Here is a 15,229-nt window from a genome sequence, read left to right as displayed (position 1 = left end):
TTTGTCTTCGAATACCAGGGCAGGTAAAGAAAGACCATCAGGTGGGGGCAGGGTTAGGCTTGTCTGAGCTCAGAGTCTCCTTGGGCAGAGCTTGTTACGGCTGCTGTGGGTGATGGGCGTGTGCTTCTCAGGCTTATGGAGATATATTCCCAGGGGGATTATGTCTGCCTCTGCTGTGTCGTACAGGACACCAGGAAGGTGAGGGAAAGCTGGCAGTGACAGGCCTCATCCAGCTTCCATGCAGCCAAGAAGGCCAGTCTGGCTCCCACCATGCTCCCCCAACATCCAACAGAGCCGAATTTATATCCAGGCCTCTCGTGCACAGGACTGAGATCTTGCCCCAGGCTACAGCCTCCCTGCTGAGAAAGCAAGCTGGGCTTTCAGGCCACATCCCTCCCTGCCTGTCATGGCTTCTGTGCTCCTGGCTGTACTTCCCATTTCCCCTTCTCCCTGCCCCGGATGCTGCCCAGGGAAATTCGCGATCAGTCAGAATTATTACAAAGTTCAGCTGGAAGTCTCCTCCCTGTGGCCCTTCCCCACTTACACTGGCTGCCCTCCCCAGGGACCCCTTTGAGATTACAGTCAGAAACGGCTTCCCTGGGTTTCTCTGGGGACCAGGAGTGCCTGGAGGGCTCTTCCCACTGCTTCTACTCCTTTTTTTTTTTTTTTTTTTTGAGACAGAGTCTCATTCTGTTGCCCAGGCTGGAGGGCAGTGGCGCGATCTCGGCTCACTGCAAGCTCCGCCTCCCGGGTTCACACCATTCTCCTGCCTCAGCCTCCTGAGTAGCTGGGACTACAGGCACCCACCACCGTGCTCAGCTAATTTTTTTTGTATTTTTAGTAGAGACGGGGTTTCACGGTGTTAGCCAGGATGGTCTCGATCTCCTGACCTCGTGATCCGCCTGCCTCAGCGTCCCAAAGTGCTGGGATTACAGGCGTGAGCCACTGCACCCGGCCGCTTCTACTACTTTTATATTTCACTCAGCTGTCTAAATTTATTTCACCTCTAGGTACTGTTAAATCCTTCCCCCGTGATCTGGGATTTTTGGGTTCCCCAGTGAGGATGTGTGTTTGGAGGTGCTTTCCCCTCTTACATCTCGGGCGCTCACAGTTTCTCAGCTGTCTCACAGTGTTTGCAGTGACAAGCCACTTCTTTCAAAGGGTCTGTGAATTCCTTTGGTTTTCCTGCTGTGTTCTTGAGGTAGTTCTTGGAGAAAAAGCTCACAATGTGAGTCTCCACATGCTGTTCTGTCCATCCAAGTGGGAAATGTACATGAGTCCTGCCTCTTAACCACCATTTTCCCTCTGGGAAAAAAAAAAAAAAAAAGCCAGCTTCTTCCTTTTAGGTTGACATTCTTAATTTTGGAAATCAGTGCTAATGAAACCCAAGTGTTCCTTATGGAAATGTAGTTTGAAGAGTGAGGCTCCCTTGGACCTCCCAGCCTCATCTAGCTTCTGTGTGACTATGATGCACAGATGAGACAAGCAGAGGAACAACACAGACTTCCCACAGAATCCAGAGAAAGAATACATCTGCTGTTTTAAGCCACTAAGTTTTGGGGTGATTGTTACACAGCAATAGATAACTGGAACATATCCCCGAATTCCACGTTTGGAAGATTGCAAGTAATCGATCAATGTCAGTCTTTCCAGATCATTTGGTTTGCTTCAGGCCAGATCTGCTGCCTTTTGAATTAGAGATATCATTTTCCAAGTTTTTGGTCATTGCTCGAGTTTTGTGTTCAGAATGCACATGTCTATTTTCTTACTTGCTGTAATGGACCAAATTATGCATCCCCCGCCCACCCCCCACCGGCGCCACACAAATTCATATGTTGAGGTCTTAACTCTCCATGTGACTGCATTTGGAGGTAGGGTCTTTAAAGAGGTGATCAAGCTTAAATGAAGCCCTCAGGGTGGGGACCTGATTCAAGAGGACTGGTGTCCTTGTAAGATAAAAGAAAGATGCCAAGCATAGACCTCGTGAGAAGGTGGCAGTCTGTAAGCCAAGGAGAGAAACCTCAGGAGAAACCAAACCTAGCAACACTTTGATCTCAGACTTCCAGCCTCTGGAGGTGGGAGGAAATAAATTTCTGTACCTTAAGCCACCCAGCATGGGATATTTGTTATGGCAGCTATAGCAGACTAATACACTAGCATTTGAACACAAATCCAAGAGACATCTGCAAGAGACCTCTTGGGGATGCTGGTCAAGCTGTGATTTTTGACTTGAACTTTCTTTTCCAATATCTTTTACAGCAAATGAAGAAAGAAAGTCATGTAATCTTTCTAAAATTACCCGTAATGATGATCACTGGTGTGAAGTTCTCTGTGTGTGTGTGGTGTGTGTGTATTCAGAGACAGTCCCACTCTCACTCTGTCACCCAGGTTGTAGTGAATGGTGCAGTCATGGCTCACTGCAGCCTCAAAGTCCTGGGCTCAAGGGATCCTCCTGCTTCAGCCACCTGAGTAGCTGGGACTACAGGTGTGCACCACCATGTCTGGCTACTTACAAACACATTTTTTTAGAGACAGGGTCTCACTATGTTGCCCAGTCTGGTCTTGAACTCCTGGGCTCAAGCAATCCTCCTGCTTCAGTCTCCAGAGTCACTGGGATTACAGGTATGAGTCACTGAACCTGCCTACATTTTTAAAAAGTTTCTTTGCTTTATTAAATTCCTCTTCAAGACTTAATAGAGCAATGGTAGCTCATCATAATCAGGGAAACAAGAAGAGAAGAGAATCACTCAGGCTCCTTTCTAGGGGGGAGTGGAGAAACCGGGGAACACAATGACAGTGAACCATGGGAAGCAGGGGCATGGCCAGTGGATCTGAAAGGGACCAGCTAACGGTCACTAAATGTCCAAGGCCTGGGCTTCAGCGATAGCCTCAGGTATCTCTGTCACTCCATGGCACTCATTCGTTCAGTGAGATGTCATTTATTAAGCAGTTACAACGTTTCAGGTGCTGTGCAAAAGACTGGACACACAAAAGAATTTGACCTGGACCTTCCCACTCTGGGGTCTATAATCTTGTAGGGGGAAGGGAACACAAATGCAAATTAGTAAAGAATGGGAGCAGTAGCTTAGGACACTGCAACTGTGTGCTACAGGGCCCAAGGACTGGAGACCCACCCCTTCATGAAGGTCAGGGAAGAGCTGGGCGGTGGAGAGAGCTGAGCCTGTGTAGAGCCCTGATGTATGCTCTGACGCTGAGGGAGCACGGTAGAGATGGACACAGATAGTAACAGAAGAGTGTGGCCCCGAAAGCAGAAGCAGCATCCTGCACCGTCTCCCCTTAGAGTGAATGAGTATGTACAAGAAAACAACCACGGGCATCGTCGCCCTTCAGTGGATCTCTTTGCTGGAGAATTGACAGAGCGCGTGCCGTGCCTGAGTGAGCCGGTAAATTCTCTCCTTAAGGATTCTTCTCTTGGTGGCGGTCTCACTCTGCTCTTGAAGCAGCCAGGAATAGCGATTTTTTTCCTGTAGTATCTGCATCATGGCTTTCTGCAAGGAGTCACCATTCTCTCGGAGCATAAAATACTGAATTATAAATGGGATCTGGTTGGCGAGACGTTGGCTGGTTTCCTGGAAGAGGGAGAAAGAAGGGTTTGCTGGAGTGGTCTCAGCCCAAGGCCTGTGGTTGCAGAGAGAAGGCCTGGAGTTCTTGGATGGGCATATGGTTGCCTTGCGAAGCTCTGGTGGCCCGCCCACCTCCACTCCAGTGGTCAGCATCAAGCCCCATGAAGGTTCCATCTGCACTGACCCCTCTTTACTTCCAGGCATCCCCTCTAGCACTAAGAATCCCCCTGCTAGGCTAGCAAGCCCATACCACCGCTGGGCATCCCCACAGCTCCTCCCTGTTGGAGAGAACCCCCGGCCCAGGACTCCCCTGGCTCCCTTCTGGGTGTGCATCAGGGCCATTTTGAATCCTCCCCTCATTCCATCTTCACAGATGCAGCCAGTATGTCTGGCAGCCAGGTGCCCATGGCTGGGAAACCACTCTATTCTGATTGAGAAAGGGCTTTGGGAGGTGGGTGTCTTTGCAGTTTAAAAGCTATTTTTCCTTCCTGGGCACAGTGATACTTGCATACTGGATAGAAAGTCAGAGGCCAGGCCGGGCGCGGTGGCTCAAGCCTGTAATCCCAGCACTTTGGGAGGCCGAGATGGGCGGATCACGAGGTCAGGAGATCGAGACCATCCTGGCTAACACGGTGAAACCCCGTCTCTACTAAAAAATACAAAAAACTAGCCGGGCGACGAGGCGGGCGCCTGTAGTCCCAGCTACTCGGGAGGCTGAGACAGGAGAATGGCGTGAACCCGGGAGGCGGAGCTTGCAGTGAGCTGAGATCCGGCCACTGCACTCCAGCCTGGGTGGCAGAGCAAGACTCCGTCTCAAAAAAAAAAAAAAAAAAAAAGAAAGTCAGAGGCCAAAAAGTTCATCGGGTCACAAAATCTAGGGAAAGGAAATTTCATTCCTATCTAGTGGGGCTGGCGAGTGTGGCATGTTAGTGCCTTCTGAACACCAAAGAAAGCTAATTCATAGCCATTATCATTGACGTTTGTTGTATTTTGCTGTACTCTGATCATAGTAATTTTGTAATTCATGGACTGCATATGAAATATAAAGAATTTTGGGGTCGGAATTAATTTTGAGTACACGCTCTGCTCACTTTAAAAACTGATTGTGGGGAAATTAATTAAAAATGCCTTCACAGGGCTCGTGTAAAATTATAAATGAGAAAATATATAAGTAGTTTATCATAGTACAAAAGGGCTTAATACATTGTAGTGGTCCCTCCCTCCTTCCCTCAGCAAAGCCTCTCTAGGTTAGCATAGTCCCTGCTCAACTCCACAAATGCCAGAGAGCACAGATCCTGCCCCCCGGGGAACTCACGGAGAAGTAGGCGTTCAGGTGGATGCCTATTTCGTTAAAGGAGGAAACTGAAGACTCATTAATGGGAAAATGAGAGTTCAACTTCATATTCTGTGAAGGCTTCGCCAGAGGGTTAAAAATCTCTTCTCGGACTTTCTTCACAACACCACTGTAAATCTGATCTTGACAAAAAACAATCTGCTCCATTCTGAACTGAAGTTGGATCATGTTTTCTGCCTTTTCTGTGTGTCTCACTTTTATGTCTTCAATCTTGCTCTGGTTAGATAAGAAAGACAAGCACATTACTTCTTTTTCTTCTTTCCTGGTGGCTTAAACAAATTTGGAAGTACTATGATGCTGAACTCAGAATTAAAATGAATCTGAGGTCAAAGACGTCCTGAGACTTGAAATGGTGAGTTTTAGAAAGTCCCACTTTGTGGCTCAAGCCTGTAATCCCAGCACTTTGGGAGGCCGAGACGGGTGGATCGCGAGGTCAGGAGATCGAGACCATCCTGGCTAACACGGCGAAACCCCGTCTCTACTAAAAAATAGAAAAAACTAGCCGGGCGAGTTGGCGGGCGCCTGTAGTCCCAGCTACTCGGGAGGCTGAGGCAGGAGAATGGCGTAAACCCGGGAGGCGGAGCTTGCAGTGAGCTGAGATCCGGCCACTGCACTCCAGCCTGGGCGACTGCGAGACTCCGTCTCAAAAAAAAAAAAAAAAAAAAAAAAAAAAAGAAAGTCCTACTTTGCCCTTTCTGTCCTTATGAACCTGGTTTCTTCACTCCCTGCTTGCAACATACCTTCTGTCCTGCCCTTTCTTCCTCTATGGCCATCCCCAGTCCCTCCCACACCACCAGCTTCCTGCTCCTTCATCAGGAACAGGCTTAGTCCATACTGTTGGGACGGTGTCAGTCATTCCTGGAGTTCTACTTCTGCTGGAATGGTTCCAGTGCTGACACTGGGATAACAGTGTGATATACCTGTTTCCCAGGAATCCCAGGGCTCCTACGTCACCCATGCAGTCAAGGAAGAAAGAGGTTGACTGGGCACGATGGCTCATGCCTGTAATCCCAGCACTTTGGGAGGCTGAGGAGGGTGGATCACTTGAGATCAGGAGTTCAAGACCAGCCTGGCCAACATCGTGAAACCTCATCTCTACTAAAAATACAAAATTAGCTGGGTGTGGTGGCGAACGCCTGTGATCCCAGCTACTTGGGAGGCTGAGGCAGGAGAATCACTTGAATCTGGGAGGCAGAGGTTGCAGTGAGCTATCACACCATTGCACTCCAGCCTGGACAACAAGAGCAAAACTCTATCTCAAAAAGGCTGGGTGCGGTGGCTCACACCTGTAATCCCAGCACTGGGAGACTGAGGCAGGTGGATCACCTGAGGTCAGGAGTTTGAGACCAGCTTGGCCAACATGACAAAACCCCATCTCTACTAAAAATACAAAAATTAGCTGGGTGTGGTGGCAGGCGCTTGTAATCCCAGCTACTTGGGAGGCTGAGGCAGGAGAATTGCTTGAACCCAGGAGGCAGATGTTGCAGTGAGCCGAGATGGCACCACTGCACTCCAGCCTGAGTGACAGAGTGAGACTTCATCTCAAAAAAAAAAAAAAAAAGAGGTGATGTAGCAGAGAACGGGGATCACAGGGTCACTGCCACAGACTGAACATTTGTGTCCCCTACCCCCGAATTTACATGTTGAAAACAAAGCAGAAAGGTAATGTATTGGGAGGTGGGAGGCAATTAATCATGAGGGTAGAGCCTCATGAATGTGACTGAGGCCCTTATAAAGGAACCCCAGAAAAGGCCGGGCGCGGTGGCTCAAGCCTGTAATCCCAGCACTTTGGGAGGCCGAGACGGGCGGATCACAAGGTCAGGAGATCGAGACCATCCTGGCGAACACAGTGAAACCCCGTCTCTACTAAAAATACAAAAAACTAGCTGGGCGAGGTGGCGGGCGCCTGTAGTCCCAGCTACTGGGAGGCTGAGGCAGGAGAATGGCGGGAACCCGGAGGCGGAGCTTGCAGTGAGCTGAGATCCGGCCACTGCATTCTAGCCTGGGCGACAGAGCAAGACTCCACCTCAAAAAAAAAAAAAAAAAAAAAAAAGAACCCCAGAGAGCTCTTTCCACCGTGTGAGGGTACACAAGAAGGTGGTGGCTGTCCGCAACCTGAAAGAGAGCCCTCACTGCCACCTGACCATGCCCATACACTGATCTCAGCTCCCTGCCTCCAGAACCATGAGAAACAAATTTTTATTGTTAATAAGACACATCCAGTTTGTGGGACTTTGTGATAGAAGCTTGAACTAAGACTGTTATGTCCTGGCTTTGAGTTTCTTTTTCTTTTTTTTGTTTTTGAGATGGAGTCTTGCCCTGTTGCCCAGACTACAGTGCAGTGGCATAATCTCGACTCACTGCAACCTCCGCCTCCCAGGTTCAAGTGATTTCCGGCTAATTTTTGTATTTTTAGGAGACACAAGGGTTTCACTGGGTTGGCCAGGCTGGTCTCGAACTCCTGACCTCAAGTGATCTGCCCACCTCGGCCTCCCAAAGTGCTAGGATTACAGGCGTGGGCCACTATGCCCGGCCTAGGCTTTTGAGTTTCAAACAGACTTTTTAAAACTGAAAGCAGAAGCAGTGGCTTGAGAGTAAGAGGGTGAGTTTCACAGGTGCTGGTTCTTTCTCTCTCTCTTTCTTTTCTATTTTTTTAAGTATATGTGACAACTGTGAAAGAAAAGTAGAATCTTGGGGCCACAAACTTACTATACCAAAGGGAAAGTTAACTGTCTTTCTTTTGTTCCCAAACAGAAGCTGTGATTTCACATGCACACTTTATCCGATGTAAAATGTAGATTTACTGAGCGCGAGATGAATGCATGATTGACTTGCCCTCCACGCCTTTCTTTTCACATATAACATGTAGATTCACTGAGTGCTGGTCAGAGTCTTACAAGAGTGTGACCTCTGCCTCACTGCCTACCCTCCTTCTTTCTTCCCCGCTTGCTCTTTCCTTTTCAAATACTGAAGTTCCTCTAAAACCCTCGACAGGAAAAGCACAGGTCACAGATCGCACTGGGACTTGTGTTCCTTTTCCCAGGTACATCCTCGACCTGGGCAAAATAAACCTCGGATCGAGGCAGATCTGCCTCAGTCACTTTTCGGTCTACACAACGATGGACGGTAGACCCTCTGGGAGCAGAAGCGGCCTGTGCTGCACTCCTCAAGATTTGTGACCCAGGAGGCAACGCGCCCCCCAGGCTCTGATGTGGCTCTGGGGAGTGCGCAGGCCATGGCCTTGGAGAGCCCCATAGTCCCTGGTATGGAGCCGGGAGCTGTTGCAAGGCTGTGTCTATCCAAGGGCAGCACAAAAGAGGTGAAGAGCCTTGGTTAATGCCAGAGTTCCCATGGCCCAAGCAGTCGGGCCTGCAGCAGTGTGCTTCATGTGTCCCGGCGGGGGCTGGCAGGAGCTCAGGGACCAAGGGACCAAGGCCTGGGAAAGACAATGGACAGCTTGGTGACTGGGGACCAGGCAGGTCACCCACCCCATGAGCAGGCACCTGGGACTCAGACACAGCCCGAGAAAGTGGGTGAGAGTCAGAACTGAGATTTAATTTTTACCAACAGGCCAAAAGGGTGAAAGAAGAAATGAATCTACATGATGGAAAAATGACAGAAATTATCCTTCTTGCTTGCCTGTACTATGGAATGAGATTTCAATCCACGAGCCCAGGCCTGGGCAGAAGAGGAATTTTATTTAGAGCCCATGTGGCACATGCCCTCTCTTGCCTTTGCTGAAGGTAACTCAGGGAAGAGTTGCTAAGTAGAAACCCACAGAGCAACATCTTTGAGTCAAACATACAAACTTGGGAGTAGGACTAGTGAGCAATGCTGTGCTTTATGCTTGAAAAAGATTCAGCCTACCAGCTCGTCCTCGGTGGAGCCCCACATCCTGCGTGAGGTCATGCAAAACAGATGGCAGGGCACACGCCTCCTTTCATTTCTCCTGGGGAGTGAAGCCTCCTCCTGAGCAGAAGCCAAGCAGGCAGGTGCTCCTGGAGTTGCCAGCCCCGCCAGCCCCACCAGCCCCACCAGCCTGCCATTGCATCCCTGGCCTCATGGTTCCAAACGACAGTGAACATATCCAGCTTCTCTCAAGGTTAAACAGCCAGTGGTCCAGGTGACTAGCAAGTGAACTCTGGGCGCTTACCTGAACAGTATGGTTAAGGTTGAAGAATTCACCAAAATGTTTTTTGGCCATGTTAATGAAAGCTTGCCAGATAATTTCTGACCAAAAAAAAAAAAAAAGAAAGAAAGAAAACATCAGTAAAACACAAGCAGAAATAAAATGGTTAAAGACACAGGGAGGATGACTGATGGTACCCTGACCCATTCCAGGAGACTGAGTTTCCTAGGCCGGCAGACCAAGATAGGAGAGGGTGGGACGTCATTCCAGGGACATGCAATCCAGCCCTCGTGCAGCCTGGGCAGATCCCGTCCACTTCCCGTGCCTGTGTGCATGTTAACCTCTGACTATTCTTTACATCATCAGGGGTCCGCAACTTCCGGGCTGGACCAATTCCAGTCCACATCCGGCAGATGTGCAGTGAGCTAGTGAGCATAGCTGCCTGAGCCCCACCTCCTTTCACATCTGCGGTGGCACTAGATTCTCACAGGTGCACAAACCCTGTTGAGAACTGCACATGCGAGGGATCTAGGCTTCTTATGAGAAACTCATGCCTGATGATCTGTCACTGTCTCCCATCACTTCCCCGGTGGGACCGTCTAGTTGCAGGAAGAGAAGCTGAGGGCTCCTACCATGATGAGGATTCTACATTATGATGAGCTGTGTAATTATTTCATTATATATTACAGTGTAATAATCATAGAAATAAAGTGCACAATAAATACAATGCAGTTGAATCATCCCAGAGCCATCCCTCTCACCCCTCACCGGGCCTGTGGAAAAATTGTCTTCCATGAAAGCAGTCTCTGGTGCCGTAAAGACTGGGGACCGCTGCCTTACACAGCTGTGTTGGGGACTGCGTATGATACAGATGAAGCACGTGTGCACCCTCTGCCTGCCCCCTAAAGACAAGAGAAACCATCTTCCCCGCCTCCTCCGTGTGTTTGAAGGACAGTGATGGAAAGCGCCTACAGCACTCAGCATGCTTCCCCATCTCCTAGAAACCTCAGTACGAGTTCTCAGGCAGAAGGGCAGAATCTGCAGCTCTGACCGGCTCCCAGGCCTTGCCAGTGCTGCTGGCTCACAGAGCACACCAAGTAGCAATCTAGCACACCCGTGAGCTGGTCTGCAGGCTGTGTTTGGTAACTCCATTCCAATCTCTTCCTCCAAGGCATTGGGGTCTATGGAAGGTACGAGAGTGATGGTTTGGGAGCCCTGCATGAAAGTCCTCACCTACGGCTTTCTGGAGCATGCTAAGGGCGGGCTCCACCAGCTGCTGGATGTACTGATGCACGATGGTCTCAAATGTCTTGTAGTTGACAAATCCCAGAAGCTCCTTGCCTCGATACTGCTTTTCATATTTTTCAACTTCTTCATGGATAATATTTTTAACTGCAACATTGAACAGACCTCCATGGTGAATTCTAATAATTCTGCAGACGTTGTAAAGCTAGCAACAGTTTTTTAAAGTCTTGCTCCCCACTGTATGCAGAGGCAGTGTTGCAAAGTGGAGTTTTGTTCACAATGAGAAAAATATTCATGGTCTAATAACAGGAGTTTAAGAAATACTGACTTTTGGGAAACAAAAATCTTATTCTATGAAATGTGTTTCAATTGAAAGTCATCACCCCAAGAGAGAAGTTACTATTTCTAACTGGTAGGAAAACAAAAACAAAAACAAAAACAAAACAAACAAACAAAAACCTGATCAGAGGCCAGGTGTGGTGGCTCACACCTGTAATATCATCACTTTGGGAGGTCGAGGTGGGAGGATCACTTGAGGCTAGGAGTTCGAGACCAGCCTGGGCAACATAACAAGATCCTGTCTCTACAAAAATAAAAAAAGATTAGCCCGGCATGGTGGTGTGTGCCTCTAGTCCCAGCTATGTGAGTGATCGCACCACTGCATTCTAGCCTGGGTGACAGCAAGAGCCTGTCTCTGAAAAATAAAAACAAAACTAAACACAAAAATCTGATCAGTTAAATGAATATGGAAAATTAATCTTGTACCCCTCACCTCCTAAGCATATAGCCACAGATTACAGTTGGAGGGATCTTACCACGGAGGTAAATAGTGCTGTTTTCTCCAAGTGCCAGAACAAAAACACAACAGCATACACACAATGAGATGGTTTGGATCTGTGTCCCCACCCAAATCTCATCTCAAATTGTGTTTGGCTTTGTGTCCCCACCCAAATCTCATCCCAAATTATAATCCCCATGTGTCAAGAGAGCAGGTGAAGACACCTTGGGGAGCAGTGACCCCAGGTCCTGCCCTGGTGGACGAGGATGCTGCAGCCCCTGGGCAGGGGGAGCTCCCTGGGACTTGGAGGTGGTTTGTGGGTTAGCATGTCAAGGCAAGACAGGTCACGCCAGGAAATTGATAAGGTCTCCTGGTGGGAGGTGATTGGATCATGGGGGTGGTTTTTCTCATGCTGCCCTCATGATAGTGAGTTCTCACGGGATCTGATAGTTTAAAAGTGTTCAGGGGCTGGGAGCGGTGGCTCATGCCTGTAATCCCAGCCCTTTGGGAGGTGGAGGAGGGCAGATCACCTGAGGTCAGGAGTTCGAGACCAGCCTGGTCAACGTGGTGAAACCCCATCTCTACTAAAAGTATAAAAACCATCTGGACGTGGTGGCACGCAACTATAATCACAGCTACTTGGAAGGCTGAGGCAGGAGAATTACTTGAACCTGGGAGGCTGAGGCTGCAGTAAGCTGAGATCACACCACTGCACTCCAGCCTGGGCAACAAGAGTGAAACTCCGTCTCAAAATAAATAAATAAATAAAGTGTTTGGCAGCTCTCCCCTTGCTCTCTCTCCTGCCACCTTGTAAAGAAAGTGCTTGCTTCTCCTTTGCTTTCTGCTATAATTGTAAGTTTTCTGAGGCCTCCCCAGCCATGTGGAACTGTGAGTCCATTAAACCTCCTTTCTTTATAAATTGTCCAGTCTTAGGTAGTTTTTTATAGCAGCGTGAAAATGAACACACACACACATGCCCTACTGGCACCTGGGCTGGAGCACATGGGAATTGAAACTTTGCCAGGTGAAGCCAGCAGGCTCTTGTCAAACCAGGGATCTCCCTGCTCTTGAATTAGGGGCAAAGAGAAGGAGGATTGGGATGAGTGGAATTGTTTGGGTGACCTGAGCACATTTTAGCACTTAAAAAACTGCTACTTCATCTAGTCTTTACTTATTGTTGAAACCAGATCATCACACCCTAGACCTTCCAGAGCGGGAGATGGTAAACGATTTCATGTGGACTCCCCCCTCCCATGGTCCCCTGGCACCCATGCTGAGCTCTGTCTTAATACCACCAAAATAAGTAAGTATCCCAGGTCACTTTTTCTACCAGGCTGAGGTTTAGCTGCTACTAACAAAGGCTTCGTGTCTGGTGTGTCCACAACAGGCACCATGGCCAGCCAGCAGTTGTGCACTCAACTCAGTGGCTGGAGAGCCTTCATGTGGGGCTGGCCCCCAGAGTCATCTGGACCTCTGCTTTGGGCACAGGCTTCCCTCCAGGCACTCAGAATAGCAGCCCTGAGGTACCCTGGGCTGCTCTACGAATTCCTCAGGTGGGCATGGAATGCCATTTAGCCTCAAAACCAATAAGCAAGGCCAGGCACAGTGGCTGACATCTATAATCCCAGCACTACGGGAGGCTGAGGCAGGTGGATTGCTTGAGCCCACGAGTTCAAGAGCAGCCTGAGCAATGGTGGTGAAAACCTGTCTCTCCAAAAAAGTACAAAAATTAGCTGGGTATGGTGGTTCACACCTGTGGTCCCAACTACTCGGGAGGCTGAGGTGGGAGGATCACTTGAACCCGGGAGGTTGAGGCTGCAGTGAGCCATGATTGCGCCACTACACTGCAGCCTAGGCAACAGAGGGAGACCCTGTCTCAACAAAACAAAACAAAACCAAGACGCAAGAGGACGTCAGAGGCAGTGGAATTGCCCTGTGTTGAGTTGCTGAGGTCAGTGCCCCGTATTTCTGGCTCTTGGTCCTTGAGGGACAGTTGCTGATTACCAAGCGTTCCAGGGTCTTGGATGGGCGTGTTCTGCTCTGGGCACATTTATGTGCTGGACATTGCCTCCAGTCTAGGTAAATACCACTCTGTTTTGCGGGCAGCCCTGCCCAGAACTTACCTTTTTGGGTATTAGTTGCAAGTATGACTATCCAGTTTTTAAAATCCTCTCTGATTTTGTTGTATAAACGGGTCTCGTTCTCCCTTACAACTTCTTCTCCTTCTACTAACTTTTCGATGTCCTGATTAAACATCTTGATTTTCTGAAAATGATATAAAGTCAACAGTCTGTGCTGAAATCATATGAAAGAACTGGGACTGGCGTTGCAAGGAGATGTCCACCCACATGCCTCATCTCATGGGTGAGGAGGGGGAAAGACACAGTGTCACGTGGAGGCCCGCGGAAATGCTCACCTCAATCAGAAAGAACATCTTGTCGGCCTCCTGGCTGGGGATGTCAGCCCCGCAACGCCGCAGCTCCTCGGTCGCCTTCTGATGGCTCTCCCTTATTTGTTCTTCTAACAACGGGAGCGATTTCTAAACAAAACAATTGCAAACAATCAAACTATGGTTTAAGAGATTGGCCAACATATTTCTTTGGTATATGGGTAGGAACCCTTTAAAGCATGCAGGAAGATCTGGAATTTTTGTTATTTTGTGAATCCCAGTGAGATGGAAACTGGCCAAGGAGCCCAAAGAGAGTTTTGCATGCAACAGGCATGTCCCACAGCTTGAATGGCTTGGCTCGGAATTTTGCATTCTGCTGTGCAATTGGAGTGGTGAGGAATCGGGTGGTGGACAGTTTTTACTTTTGTTTTGTGGTGGTTGTTTGATTTGGCTTGGTGCCTTGTAATTCCAGAATAAGAACACTTGAATATAATGTGCAATGTCTTAGTAAAATGGGATTTTTGGTGACAATGTGAGTGTTATAAACTGATAAACACTGTGTCTTGGGGTTGGCAACACACTCCACACCTCATTTAATCCCCACACTGTCGTATGCTGCCAGTTTCTTGTCAGAGAAGAAACTAAGGCTCAGAGAATCCAATGACTTGCTATCTTCACAGACCTAGTGAGTAGCAGTGGCCATTCGCACCCTGCCTACCAACTCCCCAACCCTGCTCGTAAACACTGCAGGTGAAGACACCTTGGGGAGCAGTGACCCCAGGTCCTGCCCTGGTGGACGAGGATGCTACAGCCCCTGGGCAGGGGGAGCTCCCTGGGACTTGGAGGTGGTTTGTGGGTTAGCATGCCAAGGCAAGACAGGTGATGCCCGGAAACGGATAAGGTCTCCTAGGCTCTTTTTTGGGAGATAGTTTTTATCTGTAGGCAAAGTGTATTACCTTCTGATATTTCAAATTGCCATTGTTTTAATTCAGTCGATTTAACATTTAAAAATTAATTTAAAATACTATAAATTTTAAATTAAAATATTTGTGTTGAAAAAAGTTATAAAAATACAACATTTTTATGTTTGCAAAAACCAGATGTTTTTCTCAATGAGACACGGATATAGCTTTCAGAACCCTCTTCTGCAAACTTAGTGAATTCCACTGGAATCAGTGATTCTCAAAGTTTGTTCCCAGGAAGACCTGGGAACGTAGAAATGCAAATCCACGGGTCTTACTTCTAAGTCAGAAACTCTGGGTCTGGGACCCAGGAATCTAAATTTTTTTTTTTTTTTTTTTTGAGACAGAGCCTCACTCTGTCGCCCAGGCTGGAAGTGCAGTGGCGTGATCTCAGATCACTGCAACCTCCCCCTTCTGGGTTCAAGCCATTCTCCTGCCTCAGGCTCCTGAGTAGCTGGGACTACAGGTGCACAACACCATGCTGACTAATTTTTGTATTTTTAGTAGAGACGGGGTTTCACCATGTTGGCCAGGCTGGCCTCGAACTCCTAACCTCAGGTGACCCACCCGCCTCAGCCTCCCAAATTGCTGGGATTACATATGTAAGCCACCGTGCCCGGTGTGCCCAGCAGAATCTAAATTGTAACAAACTTTCCAGGTAATTCTTGTGTGCCTTAAAGTTGGAGAACCACTGGCTCCTTCCAACCAAATTTTCTTTGAGTATGTGCTTCCTGGCTCAAGTAAGTCATTGCTTTTGTTTAATACACAATTTAGCATGGGCCAAGTCC

General features: G+C 48.5%; 1 protein-coding gene across 3 annotated transcripts in view; it reads right to left on the bottom strand.

Moving 5' to 3' along the window:
* Nucleotides 1–2,647: 2,647 nt before the first annotated feature.
* Nucleotides 2,648–15,229, bottom strand: part of MX2 (MX dynamin like GTPase 2) — a 44,633-nt gene continuing 32,051 nt past the window's right edge. For all 3 annotated transcript variants that reach the window (XM_033232522.1, XM_033232523.1, XM_033232524.1), the window contains exons 9-14: nt 13,507–13,629; nt 13,214–13,355; nt 10,301–10,459; nt 9,092–9,168; nt 4,900–5,154; nt 2,648–3,590 (exon numbers count right to left, since the gene is read on the bottom strand). In XM_033232522.1, coding sequence (XP_033088413.1) covers nt 3,348–3,590; nt 4,900–5,154; nt 9,092–9,168; nt 10,301–10,459; nt 13,214–13,355; nt 13,507–13,629 — 999 coding nt within the window. In that variant the 3' untranslated portion in view covers nt 2,648–3,347. The remainder of the gene's footprint in view (nt 3,591–4,899; nt 5,155–9,091; nt 9,169–10,300; nt 10,460–13,213; nt 13,356–13,506; nt 13,630–15,229) is intronic.

The sequence above is a fragment of the Trachypithecus francoisi genome, unplaced genomic scaffold, assembly GCF_009764315.1.
Source record: "Trachypithecus francoisi isolate TF-2019V2 unplaced genomic scaffold, Tfra_2.0 Lachesis_group14, whole genome shotgun sequence".
NCBI classification, from domain to species: Eukaryota; Metazoa; Chordata; class Mammalia; order Primates; family Cercopithecidae; genus Trachypithecus; species Trachypithecus francoisi.
Note: the sequence above shows the minus strand (reverse complement) of the source record. Positions and strands in the feature narration are given on the sequence as shown.